This window comes from Colletes latitarsis, chromosome 11, assembly GCF_051014445.1.
Source record: "Colletes latitarsis isolate SP2378_abdomen chromosome 11, iyColLati1, whole genome shotgun sequence".
NCBI lineage: Eukaryota > Metazoa > Arthropoda > Insecta > Hymenoptera > Colletidae > Colletes > Colletes latitarsis.
In genome coordinates this window covers 31,306,639-31,327,687 of record NC_135144.1, presented here as the reverse complement: position 1 = coordinate 31,327,687, position 21,049 = coordinate 31,306,639, and the positions used below count along the sequence as shown (strand labels likewise).

Below are 21,049 nucleotides of genomic sequence, written 5' to 3'. Positions count from 1 at the left end.
TTTTTAAATCAGAAATAAGGGATTGCGTTACATATTACTCGTGCCAGTCGTGCGATCGTGCCGGTCGTGCGTCGTGTGTCGTGTGTCGTGCGTCGTGTGTGTCGTGCGGTAGAATATGTCGGCTTTTCCCACAAGTGGTACACTGCTCTCAAGAAAGTTGAAGAATATTGTACAAAAAGTTTAAACTAACGTTGTATTAAGTAATTTTTTAAATATTTGAAGTTTTTTTTAGACTACATACATTTTTGGTAGATTCGAAGAACACACACTGTAGTTTGTTATTGATCTTTTGTGAAAGTTTAACAAAGAGTTTATTATATTTATTTTTGAATGATTACTAAACAATATGCAAACTACTCAAGAATTTCTTTTCCCTTTCCCACCATATCCTATACAAAATCAATTTATGGAAAAACTCTATATATGTCTAGAGAATGGTAATTTGGGAATCTTTGAAAGTCCAACAGGCACTGGTAAATCTATGTCAATTATTTGTGGTGCATTAAAATGGCTAATTGATTATGAAGAGTTGCAGAAGAGTCAGTTAACAACTGCAATTTCGGAACTTGATGAGAAAATAGAAGAATGTGTTAATTCCTCTGATAATTGGTTATCTGTTCAGACCAAACAGATAGAATTGAACAGTAAAAGACAAACACTTAAAACAAAGTTAAACGGCATTCTTCAGTACGAGCGTAACAAAAATTTATTGGTAGAAACAGCTAAAAATATAAATAATAAAAAAAAATCGTACCATAAAATCAAAACAGATTATATAAAACGTAAAGTATCAGAAAATAATTTGTCATTCGACAATTCAATTCCAAATATCGAGGCAGAACTACATTTAGAAGATATCGTACAGTATTCAGATGGTTCTGAAAATGAAAACGAGGAAGAAATTATTTATGAAAACACTAAAATCTTTTTTTGTTCTAGAACTCATTCCCAATTGTCACAGTTTATAGGGGAACTAAAAAAAAGTCCTTATTTAAAAAATGTGTCGGTCGTAACATTGGCATCTAGGTAATTTTTAAGAGTATTCTTTACATTATTATATAAAATTTAAATTGAAGAAATTCTAGAAATCATTTTTTATTAACGTTAATTGTTATATTTATGTTTATAAATAATTTTAGGCAAAATTATTGTATTAATAAAAACATAAGAAGATTAAAACACTTGAATTTAATTAATGAACATTGTTTACAATTACAAAAGAAGAAAACAACTGTTAAGCATGAAAAAGATGTTAAAAAAAAAAAAGTGACAACTAATTGTCCATTTATGCCAGGTAATCAAGATTGGCTAATAGGGGAAACTCTAGCACACGTTCAGGACGTGGAAGAAATTGCACAGAAAGGAGAAAATCTTGAAACTTGTGCATATTATGCATCAAGAAATGCTATTCCGTATGGTCAGCTAATATTAGTACCTTACAATACTATATTGCATAAAAACACAAGAATAAGTTCAGGAATTGTTTTAAAAAAGAATATATTAATAATTGATGAAGCTCATAATTTATTGGAAGCCATTGAAAGAATGCATAGTGTTACGATTACAGGTAGACATCTATTGCACTGTTACAACCAACTTTTACAATATCAAAAAAGGTATTACACATTGTTTGTTTCGACAATCTTATTGTTATTGTACTCTTATTGTTATTATATACTCCATTATATTTTAGATTTCAAATTAATTTTTCTGCTAAAAGTGTCTTGAGCTTAAGTCAGTTAAGTTTTTGTTTAAAAAAACTTTTCACAATTTTTGGAGCTACTACAAAGTCAAATTCTAATGATAATATCGACACAAAAGTATCTTCAAAATTATATAAAATAGAAGAATTTGAAGTAATGACAGAAATTGACACGATAAACATATTCGACTTGTTGAAATTTATTAAAAATTCTCGGTTGAGCCACAAACTGCAAGCTTTTGTGGAACAATATGGAAATAATGTAACACTTCATAAAAATGATAAAAAAATCTCTGGTGTGACACAATTTTTAAATTCCATTAAAAACAAAGGTTTAGTATCAGATGTATCTCGGCCACTTACAGACAAAGTACCAAATGAAGAACAATCAAATAATCCATTGATATCGGTTGTGAGCTTTTTAGAATGTTTACAAAATAGGTGTAGCGATGGACGCATATTAGTCGTTCCTGGTTCAACTGTTGGGCAAAGTTTTATAAAATTTCTATTGTTGAATCCAGCAGCTCATTTTCATGATATCGGTACGGCCATAAATTTAAAAATATATGATGTCTTACAATTCATATTATTTTATATAAATCTGATATAATCTAATTATTGGTAGTACAAGATGCAAGAGCTGTAATACTAGCTGGTGGAACAATGGCACCAATGAACGAATTTACAGAACAATTATTTATAGCAGCAGGCGCTGCACCTGATAGGATTGTTACATTTTCATGCGATCATGTGATTCCTCAAGAAAATATAATATGTAATATTATAACTCATGGTCCAACTGGTATTGAATTTGAATTTAATTTTCAAAATCGACAAAATACGAAATTGGTATATATTTCACCGATAAATACCATAATTAAAGTGATTTTAGCAATTAATCAATAAGGTATGTCTATAAAATTTTAAACATTTCAGATAGATGAACTAGGAAGAGCATTGTTAAATATATGTAACATTGTACCAGCTGGAATTGTAGTATTTTTACCCTCTTATAATTTTGAAGAATTAGTATACAAACATTTAGATAAGTCTGGAATATTAACAAAAATTTCTTCAAAAAAATGTGTTTTTCGTGAACCCAAATTAACTTCTCAGGTACTATTTTTATTTACATTATTATTAGAATTATTTTATGAAATTTTCATATAAATCATACATATTGTAGGTAAAGGAAATTTTGGAACAATATGCACTTTGTATAAATAAACCACAAAGTCCTCAAAACGGATCTCTACTATTTAGTGTAGTAGGTGGTAAATTAAGCGAAGGATTAAATTTTTCTGACAATTTGGGTAGATGTATTATAGTTGTAGGAATGCCTTACCCAAATATTAAATCATTAGAACTACAAGAGAAAATTAAATATTTAAATAAAAATGTTGTACGTATTTATTTTTCTTTTTTGTTGTAACAATGTATATTGCATAACAATAATATAATTTAAATTTCATAATTCCTTCCATTCATTAGAAACCTGATGCCGGACAAAACTTTTATGAAAATTCATGTATGAAAGCAGTAAATCAATGCATTGGACGGGCTGTGCGACATATTAATGATTACTCGTCAGTAATATTGTTTGATAAACGCTATTGTCAAAAAACAAAAGCACTCCCACATTGGATTCAACGTACGGTAATAATTCATAACACTTTTGGTAATATGATTGGCAGTGTAGCTAAGTTTTTTGCTAAAAAAAAGAAATTAACACGATAGAAAAACAGTTAATTGATACAAACAATCAAAAAATTTTTTTATTGCTATTATATATTTATATTATTATTTTTGCTAAGAAAAGTTACTATTTTGTAATAAATAATTAAAATAAAAAATGTCTTTTTTATAATAACTTAATAGTAATTCAAATATTTTTAGTGTACTTACATAATACTATCGTACCAGATTACATAACAATAACACATAATATTAAAATTCGTAAATTATAAGTACAAAGTTCTAATCATACTACATATAATTTGCAAGTTGTATTCCAAACTTGTATGTTAGATCATGACAATAAATTTGTCCGGGGTATAATATGGAACACGGAAAATGTGACTGGAAGAAATTCATTTTATATATTATTCTTTAGGATTTTTATTCTAAAAACTTGAGTTAATTCTTTTATTATGTACTTATACACACGTTAATTCTATTGTTATATACTTTAAACAAGGGACTTACGTAATGTATTGCATTTGGGTAATTTTGTGGCTGAATACTAAAACCACAATACTTTTTATAACGTGCTCCTTGTTTCCCCAAGAGAAACTCCAATCTTTTAGGTTCAGATATTATTCTTTCCCATGGTTTTTCAATGTGCATTTCTTCTCCGCTATGTTCAGCATCACTACTGTAACTTTCATTGTTTTCTTCTACATTATTATCTGTCTAAAATAAAATTAATAATAAATTCATAAGTTTAAAAAAATGTTAATATTCAAATAAATAATAAGTACTATTGATAATTAAAGTATATGAATTCAACGTGTATTTACTTGTAATAAATCATTATTAGTCGAAAATTTTGGAATAATCTGAGGTGGTAGACGACCTCCGGTATAAAATTGTACTCCACGCTGATCAGAGTAGATTTCTAGGATGCTAAATACCAATGTATTTTAAACATTAACATTATTTGATAAAAACTTTGAACATGTAAATTTATTTATGAGTACCGTCCACTTTTTACATGCCAAGCTTTTGCAACAAATGAACTTCCAGATTGTCCATTTTTTGTAATGCAAAAATTGTGATCATAGCCTTCTCCGAATGGTACCTAATATTAAAAAAATAATTGTATTCGATACTTTGAAAATGTAACGATATTCAACAACTTTATACCTTTTCCATATATTCTCCTAAAACCCTGGGTATTCGAAAGTCCATGACTGTTCCACCTACACCACGTATTGCACCTGTTGGAACTGGATCTGTGTAGTCCGCAAATGTCCATCGATCACAGTTTAATAATATTTTATGTTTTTTTAACTCTACTTCTCCAGCATCCTATCAGATTGTTTATTTTATCAAGTCATATAATTAAATACATGTGAAACATACTGCTACTCACATGTCCAGCTAAATTAAACACAGAACCATGCGATAAGTTCACTATTGTTGGTTCGGAAGTCGTTGCTCGCATACACATTTCTAACTTATTGTCTGCAGTTAATTTGAATCTTATTGTAGTTAATACTGCACCTGGGTACCCTTCCTCACCATCTTGACTTAAATAACTCATGACAACTGAACATCCGGCAATGTATGAATCCCATACTTTGCGGCCAAAACCATTTACCTAATAAAATTGTGTAAAAAAAATGGTGTTTACAAAATACATAGCCTAACGTAACATAATGAATTTACTCCTCCGTGCAAATGATGTTTTCCATTAAAATCATTTTTTGTTAATTCATAATCTCTGCCTTTGATAGTAATATGACCATTTTTAATACGATTTGCACATCTGCCTAATATACATCCAATAAATGGATTTGTCATAGGGTTCATGTATCCTATAAAATTCAGTTATATTTTAACAATAAATATTCATAGAACTTAGTTATTTTAAGGGTAGAAGCTGAAATTATACCTTTCAAATCGTCAAATCCAAGAACAACATCAGCAGAATGTCCATATTTATCTGGACATTTTAAAGATATAATTGTAGCACCCCAAGTAATAACAGTAACTTCCATTTGATTAGTATTTGCCATTGTATATGATTTTATTATTTTTGGAATAGAATCAGTAAAAATTTGATCTCCGTCGTTTTCTGATTATTATAATTCATTATTAACTAATAGGTATATTATTTTTTATTTTGTCACAAGAAACAATAACTAAAACAACCTACCGACCCAGATTTCTCCAAATATTCCTTCTGTAATTGTTATATTTTTGCAATTACAACCACGAAAATCCATATTTAATGATACAATTATATTTAATGCAATTTATACAATACTTAACGAGTTAGGATGCTTATGGTATTAAAATTAGTACAATAAATTTCACTTTTCTAACATAAAGAAATTAAAAATACCACTCGTATTCTAAGTATTTATTTGTTTAAACAATAGAAAGTCATTTGGGTTTTAAATACATAAAGTTAATATATGTAAAAATACGAAACTGTTGGGAAATCTTATGAAACACAATTTTGTTTTGTATTTAGCGCCAAAGCGCCATTACTTATTGTACCGCGCGATTCTGTTGTAACCTATAACCAGTGTAACCAGATTTGACATAATTGAGTGAATCGACGGCGACACTAGTAAGGACGAATTTCCTTAGGAAAGTCTCGCGTTCGCCTTTCTTTATCGATTTTCCGAAGTTGCGTGAAGCGCTGACCACACGTAACATGTGACTCGTGCGGTAGGTTATGTCGACTTTCCCACCACTCCGTTAAACGCTAAGGAAATTCGTCGTTACCGTCGTTACGTTACTGGTGTCGTCGTCGATGCATTCAATTCAATAGTCAATTATGCCAAATCTGGTCACACTGATTTAAACTAAATAATTTAGTTAGTATTAAACTTCTAACATTCCCATTTCTTCCGTTTGGATAAAACTCATCAGAAACATTTTATATGAAGAAAATTTATGATAAAAAAAAATGTAATTATATTTCTGTTGTTATTTGAAATGATTTATTAATGATAATAAAGCATCACCTACAGTCTGCGATGCTTAAACATTGCAATAATTGTAATAATTAATATAATATATACTCCGGTTACTATTTATAATTTATATAATTAATATTTATAGAATAATGTACAATGCTTGGAAAAATACATGAATTTTTAGTGCAAATCAGACACGTTTTCCATTCAATTTTTCTGTATACTCCGTTACATTTAAATCTGTTGAGTAAAAAATCGAAGACGATATTCGTTATTACATTTCTTTAATGAATTCATTTTTTTAATTTTGCGTATCATAAATTTAATATTTGTTGCCCTTTTTCTCATATCAACCTGTTTTCTATGTCTCTGTAGATATTGATGGTCATGCAGTGCCCAATATCTTGTTTGGCAAACTATGTTCGCCACGGAAAATTCTCTGAAATTCCTACATCTTCGTACAATGTTATATTACACAAAAGGTTTTTTCACAAGCTTTGGGTTCTGCATTTCATTATTTTTAAGGCGCACACCAAAGCAGTCATTTGTTACTTAAATACACGTGGAACACATTGCACTTAGCTTATTAGTAATAATCTTATAGCTACAGAGTAATTTCAAATTTAAATAAATTGCCAGTGATTACGGATTTACGGGTTGCAGTACATTCTACGTCTTCTAAGCTCGTATATTACAAAAAATACTGACAAAAAATTAATTTCACACACGAGTACCGATCAATTACAGAATTGTGGTAACTCCTCGATATCGATACTTTGAAATGTTACTAAGTAGAATTACTTGATATATTTTACAACAAATTAATATGTAAAGAATGGAGGAGATAGCACAGTAAATATTTTGTGTACAGTAAAAGCACATTCGTTTCATAATTATCTTCTTGGTCACAAGTGTTATTGTACAAATTACTAATTTGTAAGCAGCATGCAGTTTTAGTATAACTTTAATAAGGAAATATTTACAATTTTAGTTTATATTAAAAGAAACGCATTCAGAACAACAACATTTGGTCTTATTCAACTTCTTGGTGAAAAAGGAAACACTATTTCCTAATTCTCAAAAACATTATTAATTTACATATATGTATAAATCAAGTATATTAATATGTGAATTTGAGAATGATTCTAATAGTATATATGAAAATTCACGTTTCACACAGTTATTCTGAACACTGCTCCTTCATAAATTTTGTCTAATCGATGAAACGTATCATCTATAAATGTTTTTTAATGAAATACAAAACTGGGTTTTTTTTCTTACTTTAAGCTAAAGAATTTATAATATATAAAAAATAAATATAGCTTAGACTAGCACTGTTGGCGATCGCACGCCATTACACAATTGATAGTTGATAGCTGCCTAATATTATATTTTGTATAAGTAAATTATTGTTACTATCAACAATTATTGATATTAGCATACTAAGACTTCATTAAATATTTTTCAATTACCTTGGAAGCATGTTTAATTTTTTTGTGTCTCTTAACATATTAAGTACATGATACTAGCACCGTAGAATATCTTTGTACAGCATAGAAAGGCATACCCATGAAATATTATTCTATAGGTCTCTAATAACATCATAAATATTTCAGTCACTCATTAATTACTCTCAAATACAAGTAAGATTTTAAAAATTGAAGTTTGAACAAGTATGAATATGAGCCAGATGAAATATTTTACATCATAAGTTACGTAATAAATTCTTGTAAATGTCAATTTAATGGGTTCACTTTTCTAGCTCAAGAAACACTTAAATGCATTTTCAATGCTCAGTTAATTCCACTTTGAGAAGAATTTTATTGGTGAAATATTCAATAAATTTTCTGATAAACAAACTGGAATGTAATAGCGGTACAAAATTCTAATTACTTAGGCAAGAAAGTAACATGTTACAGATCTCTATTAGGTATTAAAATTCACCAAAAAAATACTTCTTCAAAGTTTGTCCCTCCTTATTCCTTTAATTCTACTGTATTTTATTTACATTGCGACATATCCTACAATACTGATTATCGTTCAGGAAATCATTGTAAAAACATATATTTAGTTTTTGAGACAAAAATCTGTGTCGCTTTTTTATATATAACATTCTATACGAGGTCGGAGAAATAAAAGAATTATTTTGATTCCTTGAAACACGGCGTAGAACATACGCAACATGTAAATAAGTTTTGATTGGCTTGTAAGTTTAATCTAAATTAGTTAGTCGTTATTTTACATTCTCGAACCAATAAATTAAACACATGCATGCTTAAAAAATCAAGTTTAGTTAATTTACTTTTAATAATTAATAAGAAATAGAATACGGATCAGAATATGGGGCTTCATGAGTGTATTTCTTTCCTTCTTTTTACTTAATTGGTTGGAAAAAAGGGAAAGAAATACGTTTTTTTAATACCCTATATTTTGGTCATATATCAACAATTTAAGAATAAAAGAAGTTTTAGGACACTCGTGCATATAGATTTTACATAGTGTACCTATATAGAGGAATGTATCGACCATTGTTACATTGTTAAACAAATAATAATTATCCAATGTATACTTATATGTACAATATCGATTATGTATATGGAGTGTTTTTGTTCTAAAACAGTTTTGTAAGTATATCACACCTTAAATGGCTACATACTTTTCATAGATATACTAAGGTATATCAAACACTTTTCTACAGGTACGTCAATCACTTGATTGCATACTGTTTTTATACATAAAACAAGTGTCGTTTTAACTGCACACGACGTACTAAATTAAATCTATCACGCTGGTAGCTCACAAATTCATTAAAATTCCTACTGTACAAAATGTTCACACATATATCTAGTGCCATGGTATCCATATAAAGATTAACACAAAATAAAATAATATGTCAAACTTGACGTAGTATAATTAAAAATAAAACAAATTCATACATATTATTATTTTTATGCATTACTAGTGTTTTATATGTTTATGCAAAAAAATTGCATATACAGGAAAACACTGTGATTTTAGAAAAAGTTACTGTTATCTGTTGTTCGCAATATGAAATTTGCCTACAGGTATACATAAATATATTGTCAAAAAGTAAGTTAAGAAAAATTATAATTGATTTTGTATACTGATCAATGTTTTCCTGACTATACAATTATTTTTATCATATTATGCAATCGTTAATTTTAACATTCAATTATTGTTGTAAGTTAAAAAATTTTGGTGGAATGTAAATTAATGTTAAATTGAATATTTTCAATGAATGTGATCCGACATTTGTATGATTAAAGGAACAATAAAATCTCATTTCTCTAATGTGGCATTGGATACAAACAAGCGGATACAATTTCCCAATATTCAGAAAAAGGAGTTAATATCATCTTCAACGAATCTGTATAATATAACAAAACGAGTATAATAGAACATAATACTGTTTTATATATGCTCGCTTCCAAAACAGTTAAATTAAGGCATTCATTCTCTTTCAAATGGTTGAAGTGCTCATGTGAATAATAGAAATACACAATATTTACATGCTCAATGCCAGCAGTAGATGCAGGATGTGCGGAATGTATGAATAAAATATTTCTAATACATACAATTCAAATATCATTAGATAATGTTGAATGCGCAATGTAAGAATTACAATCCTGACATTCGTACTATTTCTACAAAACATACATGAGACATACCAGTTCTTTATCAAATTAAAGACAGTCTGATTGAATATAAGAGTCTTTTACAAGGATGTCTCAATATTCCAAATGCGGAATGTTAAATTCTTACTGTATTCGATGACCTGCATTAATACATGAAAAAATGTTCTGCAGGAGGCAGTGTTTTGAGAACGCGCGCGCATCGCAGAATTCTCTAGTCATAATGATTTGATAAATTTTTGCCGCATCAGATACTCTTTAATTCGTACGATTCTAATTAAGTGTTACTTTCAAGATTATATTTTTATCATTTTAAATGAGCCAATGCTATGATAAAAATTCTCTCTCTAATTCAGAAATACTTGGTTTCCTACTTCTGTTCATTCGTCGATTAGCTTGTAAGGGTACGGTAACATCTTGGTTTTGTCCATGTACAGGAATATCAAGTAATGTCTCTCTATGCTCACGTGAAACTCCATCACGGTCGAAAGTTACGGGTGAAAATCGAACCCTACTTATAGAAATCTGACTATCTTTAGCCGAAACGTAGCTTGAATCCTCGGATGTTAAAGAATCTGGTGGAGTAGGATTCGTTGGCGTGCCCGAACCCGAATTATTTTTGCTTACACTTTTATTTGGAGAATTATAAGAATAATTGGATCGTTTTAAACTTGAACGTAACCGACTGACCACTTCTAAATTGCTTGGTCTTTCTCCCGAGTTTGAATTTGAATCATGTGAGTTTTGACGCGTCAATAATTGTGAACTATATTCGTGATTAAGCATACTAGAACTATACGTTCCTACATTCGAAATTACGTTTGAAGATCGTTGATAATAATGTCCAGGCGAATACAAAGAATAATCGTCCTCATCTTCTAAGCGAAACGTTGGATTAATGTTACTTTGACTCGATGTGCTTGCATTTGAAACGTTTGACGAGGTACGATGATGAGTATATGGAGGAAGTCTTGACACAGGACGAGCTGGACTATTTATGCTGCTCGGATTGTCATAAGCGTGTGGAAATTCGGGGCACTCAAGCATTCTATCACTGAAGGAAAAAAAATATATATGAATATGATATTCAAAAATCCACCTTTGATGTTACCAAAACACTTACTGGTAATCTGTAGGTACAAAATATGTTGGTTCTGGTGGTCTATAATATTCTGGCGGAACAACCGTATATAACGGGGGTCCATAGTCTGGAAAAGGGGCAACATTTCCCATGTATATCGTCGGTACTCTCTCCATTCGATCAACCCGTCCTGCATCATGTGTGTATACATCTTCGTTACTAGTGCTACTACTCTTTCTTCTAGGGCTTGGTGTTGGTGCATTAGAACCTGTGCTGCTTGCATAATGTTGAGGTGAATCCGTGAATCTCAAGGGTTTGTCAGGCATCACACTCGGGGGAAGACCAGGTGCTATGCCGCCCATGTTACTTAAGAATGGTCTACAGTAATAACAATGATTGTCTTACTTTAAATGTAAACATGTACAAAACCTCAAAAAATGTATACACGTATAGAAGAAGAATAACACTATTGCGTATTTAATATTTCAATTTTATACCTATAATGTCTGGCTGGTCCATGATACGTATTATGAGGATAACCACTACTCGAACTAAACTCATAGTCAGGCCCAAGATAACCAGAATTACGATTTGATCCAGTGTCTGCTTGAAACCACCATCGTGGAGATTCATCCTCACCTTCACCATGCCGTGGATACAATCTTGGATGAATTGGAGATATGTTTGACATTCGTACATCATATCCAGTAGCTACTCCAGCTAGCATAGCTGCGATATTATACAAAACCAGCTCTATTATGCTTAACTTTGGTTTTTTCATTTCTCCATTGTAGAGAGTGGGCATTGGAACAGGCATTGGCATGATGTAAGGTCCAGTTAATCCAGGTTTCAAAGAATAATCCGAAGTTACCCAGTCAGTCGAGAGATCAGGTGGTAAAGCTGTATAATCTATAAAAGCAATCAGATTTCTACAATAATAATGGTGATATTGATGCACATTTATAAAAAGCATAAACTTATACTGTATGATTAATATTTCTACTTTCCTTTTCATAATATTAAATCGATTAAAATAGTTTCTCCGTTACTAGCATTTCTTTCTTTCAGTTCCTATCTAATGAAACCATTTACAATGATTTTATTTTTTCTCCTTACCTTTGTAAACCATCTTTAAAGGTATCTAATTAGTATTACACGAGCCTATTATATTAAATTTATGTGAAATAAGTTTAGTATTATGGTTGCAACATGCTTACTTGTTATTGAATTACTTAAAATTAATTGTGTATATAAGCACAATGTGACACGTGCATCATATTAAAACATTACATGCCGCATTCTTGTTTCAACCGTCTTTTACTACTAGTACTTATTATAAAGCTTACTCGTTACTTTTTTAAATATGGTCACGATATAAGCAAAAAAGCCCATATCTTAAAAATAAACGAAGTTTCTTGAAAAATACTGGAATTTTGAGAATAAAGCAGTGTAAAAAAAGGAAAAAATAAAAAAAACATTTGTAAGACAATAAGCACTTACTGTAACTAATTTTAAACAGTTTTCTTTACCCTATGCAATTTCCCCTTTCTCATTTTAGAATACTTTCTTGTATCATCTTTACTTTGGTTTGTTTATTACTTTTTATTCATAATAATAAATATATAAGAGTACATAAAGTTAATATTAAATGATATTATAAGATGATGATATTCGTTTTGGAAGAAAAATCTGTGTTTGCACTTTCAGAATAAAATAGGAATATAAAACTACTAATGGAGTATTCATTCATAAATGAGATTGGAATTTTAGGGTAAAAAAAGGACCAACCCAATCGGCGTTAACTGTTAGGATCCTATTGGAAGCATGCAAAAGGATTCTTTTACGCTCGGCTATTGGCAAAATATAATTAAAATAATTTGGATATATATAAAACGCAGATATAATAGAAGAATAATATTCTATTATTTTTTATTTAATTTCATAATTAGTATAGTAACCAAAGTAAGTATACAAAAATGAATACAAAATATTTAAAATGTATATATAGTTTTAACTATAAAATGTATACAATTATAATTGTTAATAAATATATACACATTATATATATATATATATATATATTTAAAATTGTTTAATTACGCCTGGATTACCATAAACCGAGCGTAAAAACTCAGAAAACGAAAAAACAAAATTCAATGTGTCCAACTGAAAAGGTTTTATTGAAAAAATTTCTATTTCTAAATACAAGTGTGCGTGTCGCTCCATGTGTTGTACGTGATGTGTGCAAATTTTCAGAATCTAAAAAAATGTCAAGAGTCTATGGTAATACAAAAATGAAATCGCTGTTAACTTGGGTTGAATAATAATTAACAAAATTTAAAACTGACTTAAATGCATGTAAGGCAATAAAGAAAACAATACAACTCTATTCCCGCAATTGAAACACGATATTCTGTATAATTTTACTTTTGATTTTTTAACTTTCGAAATTACAACTGTTAAAACACACTTTTTTTAATAAACGCTCCTAAATAAGAAAAACAATTTTAAACTAAAATTCTTTTGTTGTAATGGCAGAAGCATATAATTTCTTTTCATATAGTAGTGGGCTGTTAGCTCTGCTTTTGTTAGAATGTTATGTACTCCAAATAACATCAGAAAAGAACCAACACCAGAAAGACCGCATTTACATTTTACATACTTATTAAATTACAGTTCAAAATATGAAGTTCTTATCAGTTTAAATTAAGATAAATAATTTTTAGATTATTAGAGGGTATAAGCTACCCTTTATTAAAATACCCTAAAATAATATAATGTTCCGTAATTTGATAGATATTTTTATCTTAATAAAATTAGTTAATAAACAGGGGTACCATTTAATTCCTGATAAAAATTTAAAACCGTTTCTTATCGGAAGATACACAGTAACAACATGTATCATTTCAAATAATTCAACTGAATAAAACAATCTTAAACACAACACTATTGGCGTAAAAAAGAACGACAGTAGTTCATTGTTAAACGTTTGTAACTGTACACGTATTGCTAAAGTATATGCAAATATATTGGACTTTTCTGAGATAATCAGCACATGTTGAAAATCTAATCGAATGGCGTATTCATGCACTCCTACAAAAATAACTTTAAGCACAATCTACTTAAATAGAGTTTAGCAAAACCATAAAAAGAAAACCTTTAAATATAAACATAAAAAGGCACTGTCCATCTGAGATCTTTACTATGATGCAAAAAAGTAAAAATATCATTTGTTGAGACTAACTGTGATATAGAAAAGGAAACAATCAGGTCTCTTATAAAGTGTAAAACAGTTGCGCAGCAATGTAAAGAGACTTACGAGTGTGATAGATGCTTTCCTCAGAAAGGCCTGCAGTAAAGAAAATATAGGATTGTTACTAAAACATATAAAACAGAAAGAAGACATGTTTGTGAAATGCGCTTACGAGTTTATATGCTCTTACGCACATCTCTATCTTCGTGAAATGCAACGTTATTTATCACTTTTTTTCATAAATTTCTCAGCAGCAGAAGTTTTAGACGATGCATAAACGACTGTATTAACGTCTTCAGAACTTCTGTGGGAAGGAACATCCCTAAGCGATTCAACTAGGTTTCTTTTTGGTCCGTAATTAATCGGTGAATTTTGTCGTTCGCAATCCTGGATATAACTAGGTGTATGCATGATCAAATTGATGCTATCAATATGATCCTCCTCGCAACTACGCAAATATTCGTTACTTTTTGATCTTTGACTTAACAAGGAATTCATATCGAAACTCTGATCTAATTGTGGAGTGCGTTGCTTCAAACATGCATCCGATACGTTGTTGACACAATCAAAAGATGTAGGCGACCTCTTAGATTTATTCTCGTGAAACAAGCCTAAGGAATTTTTGGAAATAGAACTATCGTTTGAATGTTCCGAATCAAAATTACAAAGCTCTGACTCGAGACTCTCAAAATCTATACCTTCTCGTGAATTTGCAGTCAAAAACTTGGGCACTGCGCTATTTTGATCGGAATCACGCCTACTAAATGGTGGTATATGTACTGCGTTATCTAAAGCGCTATATTCTACTTTAACAGTGGCGATTTTATCGTCGAGTGCATCTCGACTTCCCCAAGCCTTCATTTTATTAAAAACTCTTAATGGACTTTTAGACATTCTTGATTTATGTTGAGACTTTTTGCTTATTGAATTTTCGGGGCTCGACTCTAAACCATCTGTATTGTTGATTTTAATTGTAACAGAATTTTTTCGCTCTGAGCTACATGGAGAATTCAAGGAGCTTTTCCTTGAACCGGAAGGGGAACGAAAGAAATCAGCGAAAGCAGCTAATCGTGATTCCGAACTATCTCTGCGTTTCGATTCTTTCGATTTACTTCTTTCACGTTTCTTCTTCTTGACACGTTTCGCAGTACCGACCAAACTAAACGCTACGCTCTGTACAACATTCGAAGAATGTGAGTGCTCCCATTCACCGGCTACGTGTTTCTGACACTTGGGGGGCGAGGTCTTTAAAGTGTTTTTACTGGTAGGCTTTGAGTAACTGTCCGTGACTACCAAATGCTCGTCCGAAAATTGAGTTTTAAAATTGTTCGCCGATTTGTTATGCAAAACCACAGATTCATAAATATCGTTGTCCACAATAACTGAATCTTCGTCTATATTGCAAGGTGGACAGCTCGTACTTTTCACAATGTTGTTAGAATTTTCTGGAATGTTGTTATAACTATATCCTGGCTGATTGTCTATCAAATTATTTGCTGAGGAGTACAACTTTCTGGAGGTGGGGTTACCTATTTCTTGAAGAAGCGGGGAGCGGTGTACACTTGCCAACAGGGCGGTACGCAGGGGTGTCTTTTCAAGATCTGGAGCAGAGCGAGACCACCGCTTGCCACCTGGAGATGCAGGATTTGGTGGCTGTGTGATAATAGCCCCACGTTCACGTTGGTGAAGTGTCGATGGTCCCCAAGTCTTACCCTTTACTCCATCTGCTGGTACTAAAGGAGGAAGACAAAAAACAAAACGCTACTCACTACAATTCTAGTTCTCGCTACTAGGCTCTTTTAAACTTTTTGCGCGTTTCAAAAAGATAAAGATGTTCCGTAAGATAACTGTTACTTTTTCATTCAAATTTGTACATATAAATCATCAGACAATTAACAAAATTTGTGAAATATATACTCTATATCGAATGATGCTACTTATGCAATTACAAAATTTTATAGTACAAAATGAAATCGAAAACACTTCCTATAATTTTATTTAAAAAGGAGGGAGGGAAGATAGAAAAAAAAAAAAAAAAAAAAAGAAAAACACAACATAAACTTTACATGTAATCTTTAAAAAATATATAAAAGTGTATTCAATTATTCACACCATGCTAATAAAGATCAAATATTAAATTAATACAACGTGACTACAAAGCACAATCAATGTGATTCAGATTCCTAACAAATACTGAAAAATATCTCAGGGCAAAATCATTCATATCGTACAACACGTAATCAGAAACGTGAGCTACTAAAAACTATAGAAACAAGTCACTCACATGCAATTGCACGAAGTCTTGGAATACTAGGCGAGCCTGGTGGACTGTTAGGTCTCGATGGATTTCGTACTTTCCCCCGATCTAATGCCGTGTGTTGAACAGTTATTGTATGACGAAAATCTATAAATAAAAGTGTGGGGTCATTATTATTCTAGCAACCATTTAATATCATGTTCTAGTAGTTTCAATTTTGTCGCAATACTGCTAAATAAAATTATATTACAATACACTAACCAGAAGGAGCACTAATGTTACTTCCAGGTTCTTTTTTATTCAGTTTTAATCTTGATTTCTTGAACTTTCCGCGCCTTTTGTTTGGTGTAGGAGTATTTTGTTGCTGAATTATCATTACAGTGAGTTCACGTTCTAATAAGTCTATTTCTCGGGCTGCTAATTCTTGTTCTCGTTGCCTCAAGTTTTCTTCGTGTTGTCGTTGTTGTACTTGTGCTTTTGTTAATTCTTCCTCTCTACAGCGCAATTCCTAATCGGCAAAAAAATATAACAAGATTAAATTTAAGAAACATTTGATAACCCTGATATTTATTATTTAAAAGAATAAATATATTTGCTGTCAAAAACGAAAACAGTTATTAATTTCAGTAATGATTGAACATTACCTTACCTCTTCTAAGGAACGGCATGCCTTTGTATAGCATTTGAAAGAACGATTATAAATGTTATTCATGTTGATAGAAATTATATGCTTACAACTTACAATGATCGAAGAAGTTAGACCTTTAGACAAGTTTGCATTCATATGATAGAAAAATAAAAAATTTATACCTTTTCCTTCATGCGCAATCCATGAAGAACTTGTTCAATTTCAAGTCTCCAGTCTTCTTGCATTGTGTGAAATGACTCGTGTGGCGTTGCTGCAAATGCACTACGTACTTCATCCAGTGCTACCAGGATTTCGACAAACCCTGGTCTTGAATGACTATCCGATGCCCAGCAAGCTAAACAATTAGATATTTTTTATTTTACTTTGAGGTTCAAGCTCGATAATTTTCATGTTTTTAGTATCAATACTAATGTACCTTCCATTAAAAACCTCCAAGGCTGAGGACAAGTCGTTGGAATAGGCAATGTAAGTTTATTTACTGCAACACCATATGCTACTGCCAAAGCATCTATTCCTTTATAAGGAGTTTCACCAGTTAGAAGTTCCCACAAAAGAACGCCATAGCTGCAAATGTATCAAAAACATAGTAATAAAAGATAAAAATAATTAGACTAATTAAAACAAGGTTCATTATAATTAAAGTGATACAGGAGGCACCTAAAACTGACCTCCAAACATCACTGGCTTTACTGAAAGTACTCTTTTTAATAACCTCTGGTGCCATCCAAGCATACGTGCCTGCTGCTGACATGCGAGTTGTCTTATAAACTTCCCTTGCTAATCCAAAATCAGTTATCTTCAATGTTTTATATTGTAGATCATCATTTTCTATAGGCTCGCTTAATAGCACTATTATCGATGAAAATAATATTGAAAATAATAATAATATTATTTATTCATTTAAAGATACACATGATGTTTTCTGTAAATGTCTTACCGTTAGAGCTTTTTAAGTCCCTGTGAATAAGACTTATAGGAGCTTTATTATGAAGGTAGTCCATGCCACGAGCAATCTGAATTGCCCAATCAACAAGTACGTCAGGCCTGATTTTTCTACCACTAAGAACCCTATTCAAACTACCTCCTCGCGCATATTCCATTACGAGACACATATTTGGCATTTTTAAACAAACACCTTCTAACTGCACAATGTTCTCATGTTTCAGTAACCAAAATAACTTTGCTTCTTGTTGAACATTTTCTAACGTAACACTTGGATCTTCATCTGGATCCTGACGGGCTGCTTTAACAGCTACTTCGTGTTTCTGCCAGAATCCTCTAAAATAATTAGTAAAAATTATGGATGTTATTATTGCAAGAAGCCATTAACATATTTAACCGTGATATGTTAGAGACATGAAACAACATTACCTGTAAACTTTCCCAAACCCACCAACCCCTATCACTTCTTCTAATTGCAACTCTTCAAAATCAATTTCAACAGGTTGAACTTTATCGATCACCGATGAGACCCTATCAATACTATCTGCTTCTGCAACAAAATTGGCCGGGAAAATACCAACTTTTCCATGGATTTTTCCAGTCCACCATCCTTCGTCACCTGAGATTTTTGAATCCTTTGACAGGACCTAATACAAGAAACATGACACAAATATACTTTAATACCCTGATATAAACATTGATTATCTGAACTATGATTATAGGAAGACGAATTCATTGGTCTAGGAAAACTAAAATTGTAATTATGTAATAAACCAACAAGAAATAAAATAATTTGTAAGATGCATGATTATTGCTTTAAAGAATACATGGCAAATATAATGGAAAATACAAATTAATAATTTTTTAATATAGCTGAGTTTTAAGTATTTAATAATATCTTAACCATTTTCTCAATTCCAACACTACTTTTTTCTTCTATTACTCATGCTATATACAAAACATGTAATTTGAACTATATATTTACATCTAATACTTATAAAACATTAAATCAGGATACTTGAATCATAGGTATAATCTATCTATCGAAGAAATTAGTAAAATTGTTTATGTATAACAAATACATGTTTCAAAGTGTGGACAATGTTGATGCACAACTTGTAACACTATATATATATGTCTATTTTATTTTGTGTTCCAATAATAGATATTTAGTCGTTTAGATATTCAACATTTTACAAGAATTTAAATTCATAGATGGCAGATAGTTTACCTCAACTGTTTCGCCTCTTTGCAAGGACAGCTCATCCTCGCCTTGGGCAACATAATCAAATAATGCTGTAAAAATTGCAGAACTATTGTCCTGCCGTGATTGAGAAGAGGAATGTGTACCATGAGAAGGGCTAGTCTGTTGAGAAACAGTTCTTGCTGTACCACCACTATGTGTATCAGAAACACTGCTATCAGACATATTGTTGCTAGATGTACGTCCATACGAATATCCGTAACTAAAATGCAAAGCTTAAATAAGGTAAACGTTTTTAATGTTAAAGTCTCATGAAATTTGATATGTTTATGAATATATAGATAGATAATTATCTGTACCTCGTGGAATGATTATTTGTTCTATTATTATGTTGATACCGTGGAGATGAGTTGGCTGTGTTAGGACTATGAGAATTAGAGGAGCCATTCTCTGGATGAAGTAGAAACCGCTCGCTCCGATGACGAGCATCCGGTTGTCCGTGGTCCATCAAGGTAGACAAGCCTCTTGCCGATAGCCCGGCTGGCGGCATAAGGCCTGACACTCTCTGTATTCTTCACCTTTCTGGAAATTACACCTTCTTTGTCTTGTAGCTTTTGTGCAATATTGTGTTGGTAAAATTGCAAGTAATAACATAGAATGCTTTAGCTGTGTTGTTAGTTCCTCTTGAAAGATGATAAAAATACGTGTACAAGAATCAACGGAAGCTCTATATCCACCTGCTATTATTTTTTAACACTGTCCACAAATCCTTGCACATTTCACATTATCTTTACACGTGTCTGTCAAAACCATTATTGGTACGCGAACGTAAAATAATTACTTGACATTTCAACGATAATTTAAATGTACGCACACGTTTCGCGTAAAAAATGTGGGGTGACAGGAGGTGATCACCACCACTAACACCCCATGCATAAAAACACTTCAACAGTGACCGGCATTTTGATTCGCGAGTCCGGCAGCAAAGCGTGAGGATTTCGTGATCTTTCGTCGAGGATCGTAATCCTATCAAGATCACTACAGGGTCAAATTTTAAAAGAGTAGAAAAAAGCTCGATATGCCGTAAAACCACTTTGGAGTCTCGCGTCGGGGTGTGTATACCCACAAGCCACTGTTGACGAGGCTGATTCTCCTCATTAAATCGGGACTAGAAGCAATGTACGCGGGTCGTGCAGGGTTGAAAGCGACGTGTTCGCCTCCCGGAGGACACGACGCTTCGCGTCAGCCCGCAAACCGCACGATGATTCCACATTTAATGATAGAAAACGGAGCAGCACTCATAGCAATAACCTAACGGACGCCATGTTTCGTTTGACGGCCCCACCGTTGACGTGATGATATATTGGACTGCAATTCATAGGGAGGACATTTGAAAGGCCGCTCGTGTTGTCCGAGTCTCGCAAGGTTTATCCACAATAAAGCAATAATGAAATTGCATAAGAAAAACCATATTTTTACTTGAACTTTCTTAAAAATAATACATATATCTCATTGAACATTTAAATCTTTTAACAATGGAAAAGGTTCTTTAGCGATTATATTATTTGTTTGTTTGTTTTTTTTTTTTTTTTTTTTTTTTTTTATAATTGTATTCAATATCAACGAACCGTTTATGTGCAGTAATTCTGAAGGAAA

The 21,049-nt window shown here is 31.5% G+C and overlaps 3 protein-coding genes across 9 annotated transcripts; 1 reads left to right on the top strand and 2 right to left on the bottom strand.

The window, feature by feature from the left end:
* The first annotated feature begins 213 nt into the window (after positions 1 to 213).
* LOC143348661 (ATP-dependent DNA helicase DDX11) lies at positions 214 to 3,574 on the top strand. Its single transcript, XM_076779224.1, has 7 exons — positions 214 to 1,026; positions 1,140 to 1,616; positions 1,694 to 2,244; positions 2,328 to 2,551; positions 2,639 to 2,818; positions 2,889 to 3,104; positions 3,194 to 3,574. Exons 1-7 carry the CDS (start codon positions 347 to 349, stop codon positions 3,437 to 3,439), a joined length of 2,574 nt encoding a protein of 857 aa, XP_076635339.1. The 5' UTR covers positions 214 to 346; the 3' UTR covers positions 3,440 to 3,574.
* On the bottom strand, positions 3,313 to 5,975 carry LOC143348662 (galactose mutarotase). Of its 3 annotated transcripts, none has more exons than XM_076779226.1 (9): positions 5,583 to 5,975; positions 5,319 to 5,501; positions 5,093 to 5,241; positions 4,797 to 5,024; positions 4,568 to 4,732; positions 4,402 to 4,502; positions 4,222 to 4,327; positions 3,908 to 4,114; positions 3,313 to 3,413 (listed from the first exon to the last, which is right to left on the bottom strand). In XM_076779226.1, the coding sequence occupies exons 1-9, from the start codon at positions 5,650 to 5,652 to the stop codon at positions 3,402 to 3,404; spliced, it is 1,221 nt and encodes a 406-aa protein (XP_076635341.1). In that variant the 5' UTR covers positions 5,653 to 5,975; the 3' UTR covers positions 3,313 to 3,401. The 3 variants fall into 3 exon arrangements, with proteins under 3 accessions (XP_076635341.1, XP_076635340.1, XP_076635342.1); XM_076779225.1 differs by lacking the exon at positions 3,313 to 3,413 and adding an exon at positions 3,643 to 3,781 and having other exon boundaries at positions 5,583 to 5,972; XM_076779227.1 differs by lacking the exon at positions 3,313 to 3,413 and adding an exon at positions 3,643 to 3,781 and having other exon boundaries at positions 5,319 to 5,609; positions 5,694 to 5,969.
* LOC143348660 (mitogen-activated protein kinase kinase kinase 11) lies at positions 5,970 to 20,865 on the bottom strand. Of its 5 annotated transcripts, none has more exons than XM_076779218.1 (15): positions 19,753 to 20,865; positions 19,421 to 19,655; positions 18,619 to 18,836; positions 18,185 to 18,525; positions 17,916 to 18,096; positions 17,663 to 17,811; positions 17,409 to 17,581; positions 17,248 to 17,268; positions 16,860 to 17,106; positions 16,626 to 16,745; positions 15,871 to 16,074; positions 14,408 to 14,437; positions 11,586 to 11,997; positions 11,131 to 11,466; positions 5,970 to 11,061 (listed from the first exon to the last, which is right to left on the bottom strand). In XM_076779218.1, exons 1-15 carry the CDS (start codon positions 19,941 to 19,943, stop codon positions 10,335 to 10,337), a joined length of 3,585 nt encoding a protein of 1,194 aa, XP_076635333.1. In that variant the 5' UTR covers positions 19,944 to 20,865; the 3' UTR covers positions 5,970 to 10,334. The 5 variants fall into 5 exon arrangements, with proteins under 5 accessions (XP_076635333.1, XP_076635337.1, XP_076635336.1 ...); XM_076779222.1 differs by having other exon boundaries at positions 19,421 to 19,668; positions 19,753 to 19,864; XM_076779221.1 differs by lacking the exon at positions 14,408 to 14,437.
* Positions 20,866 to 21,049: the final 184 nt, after the last annotated feature.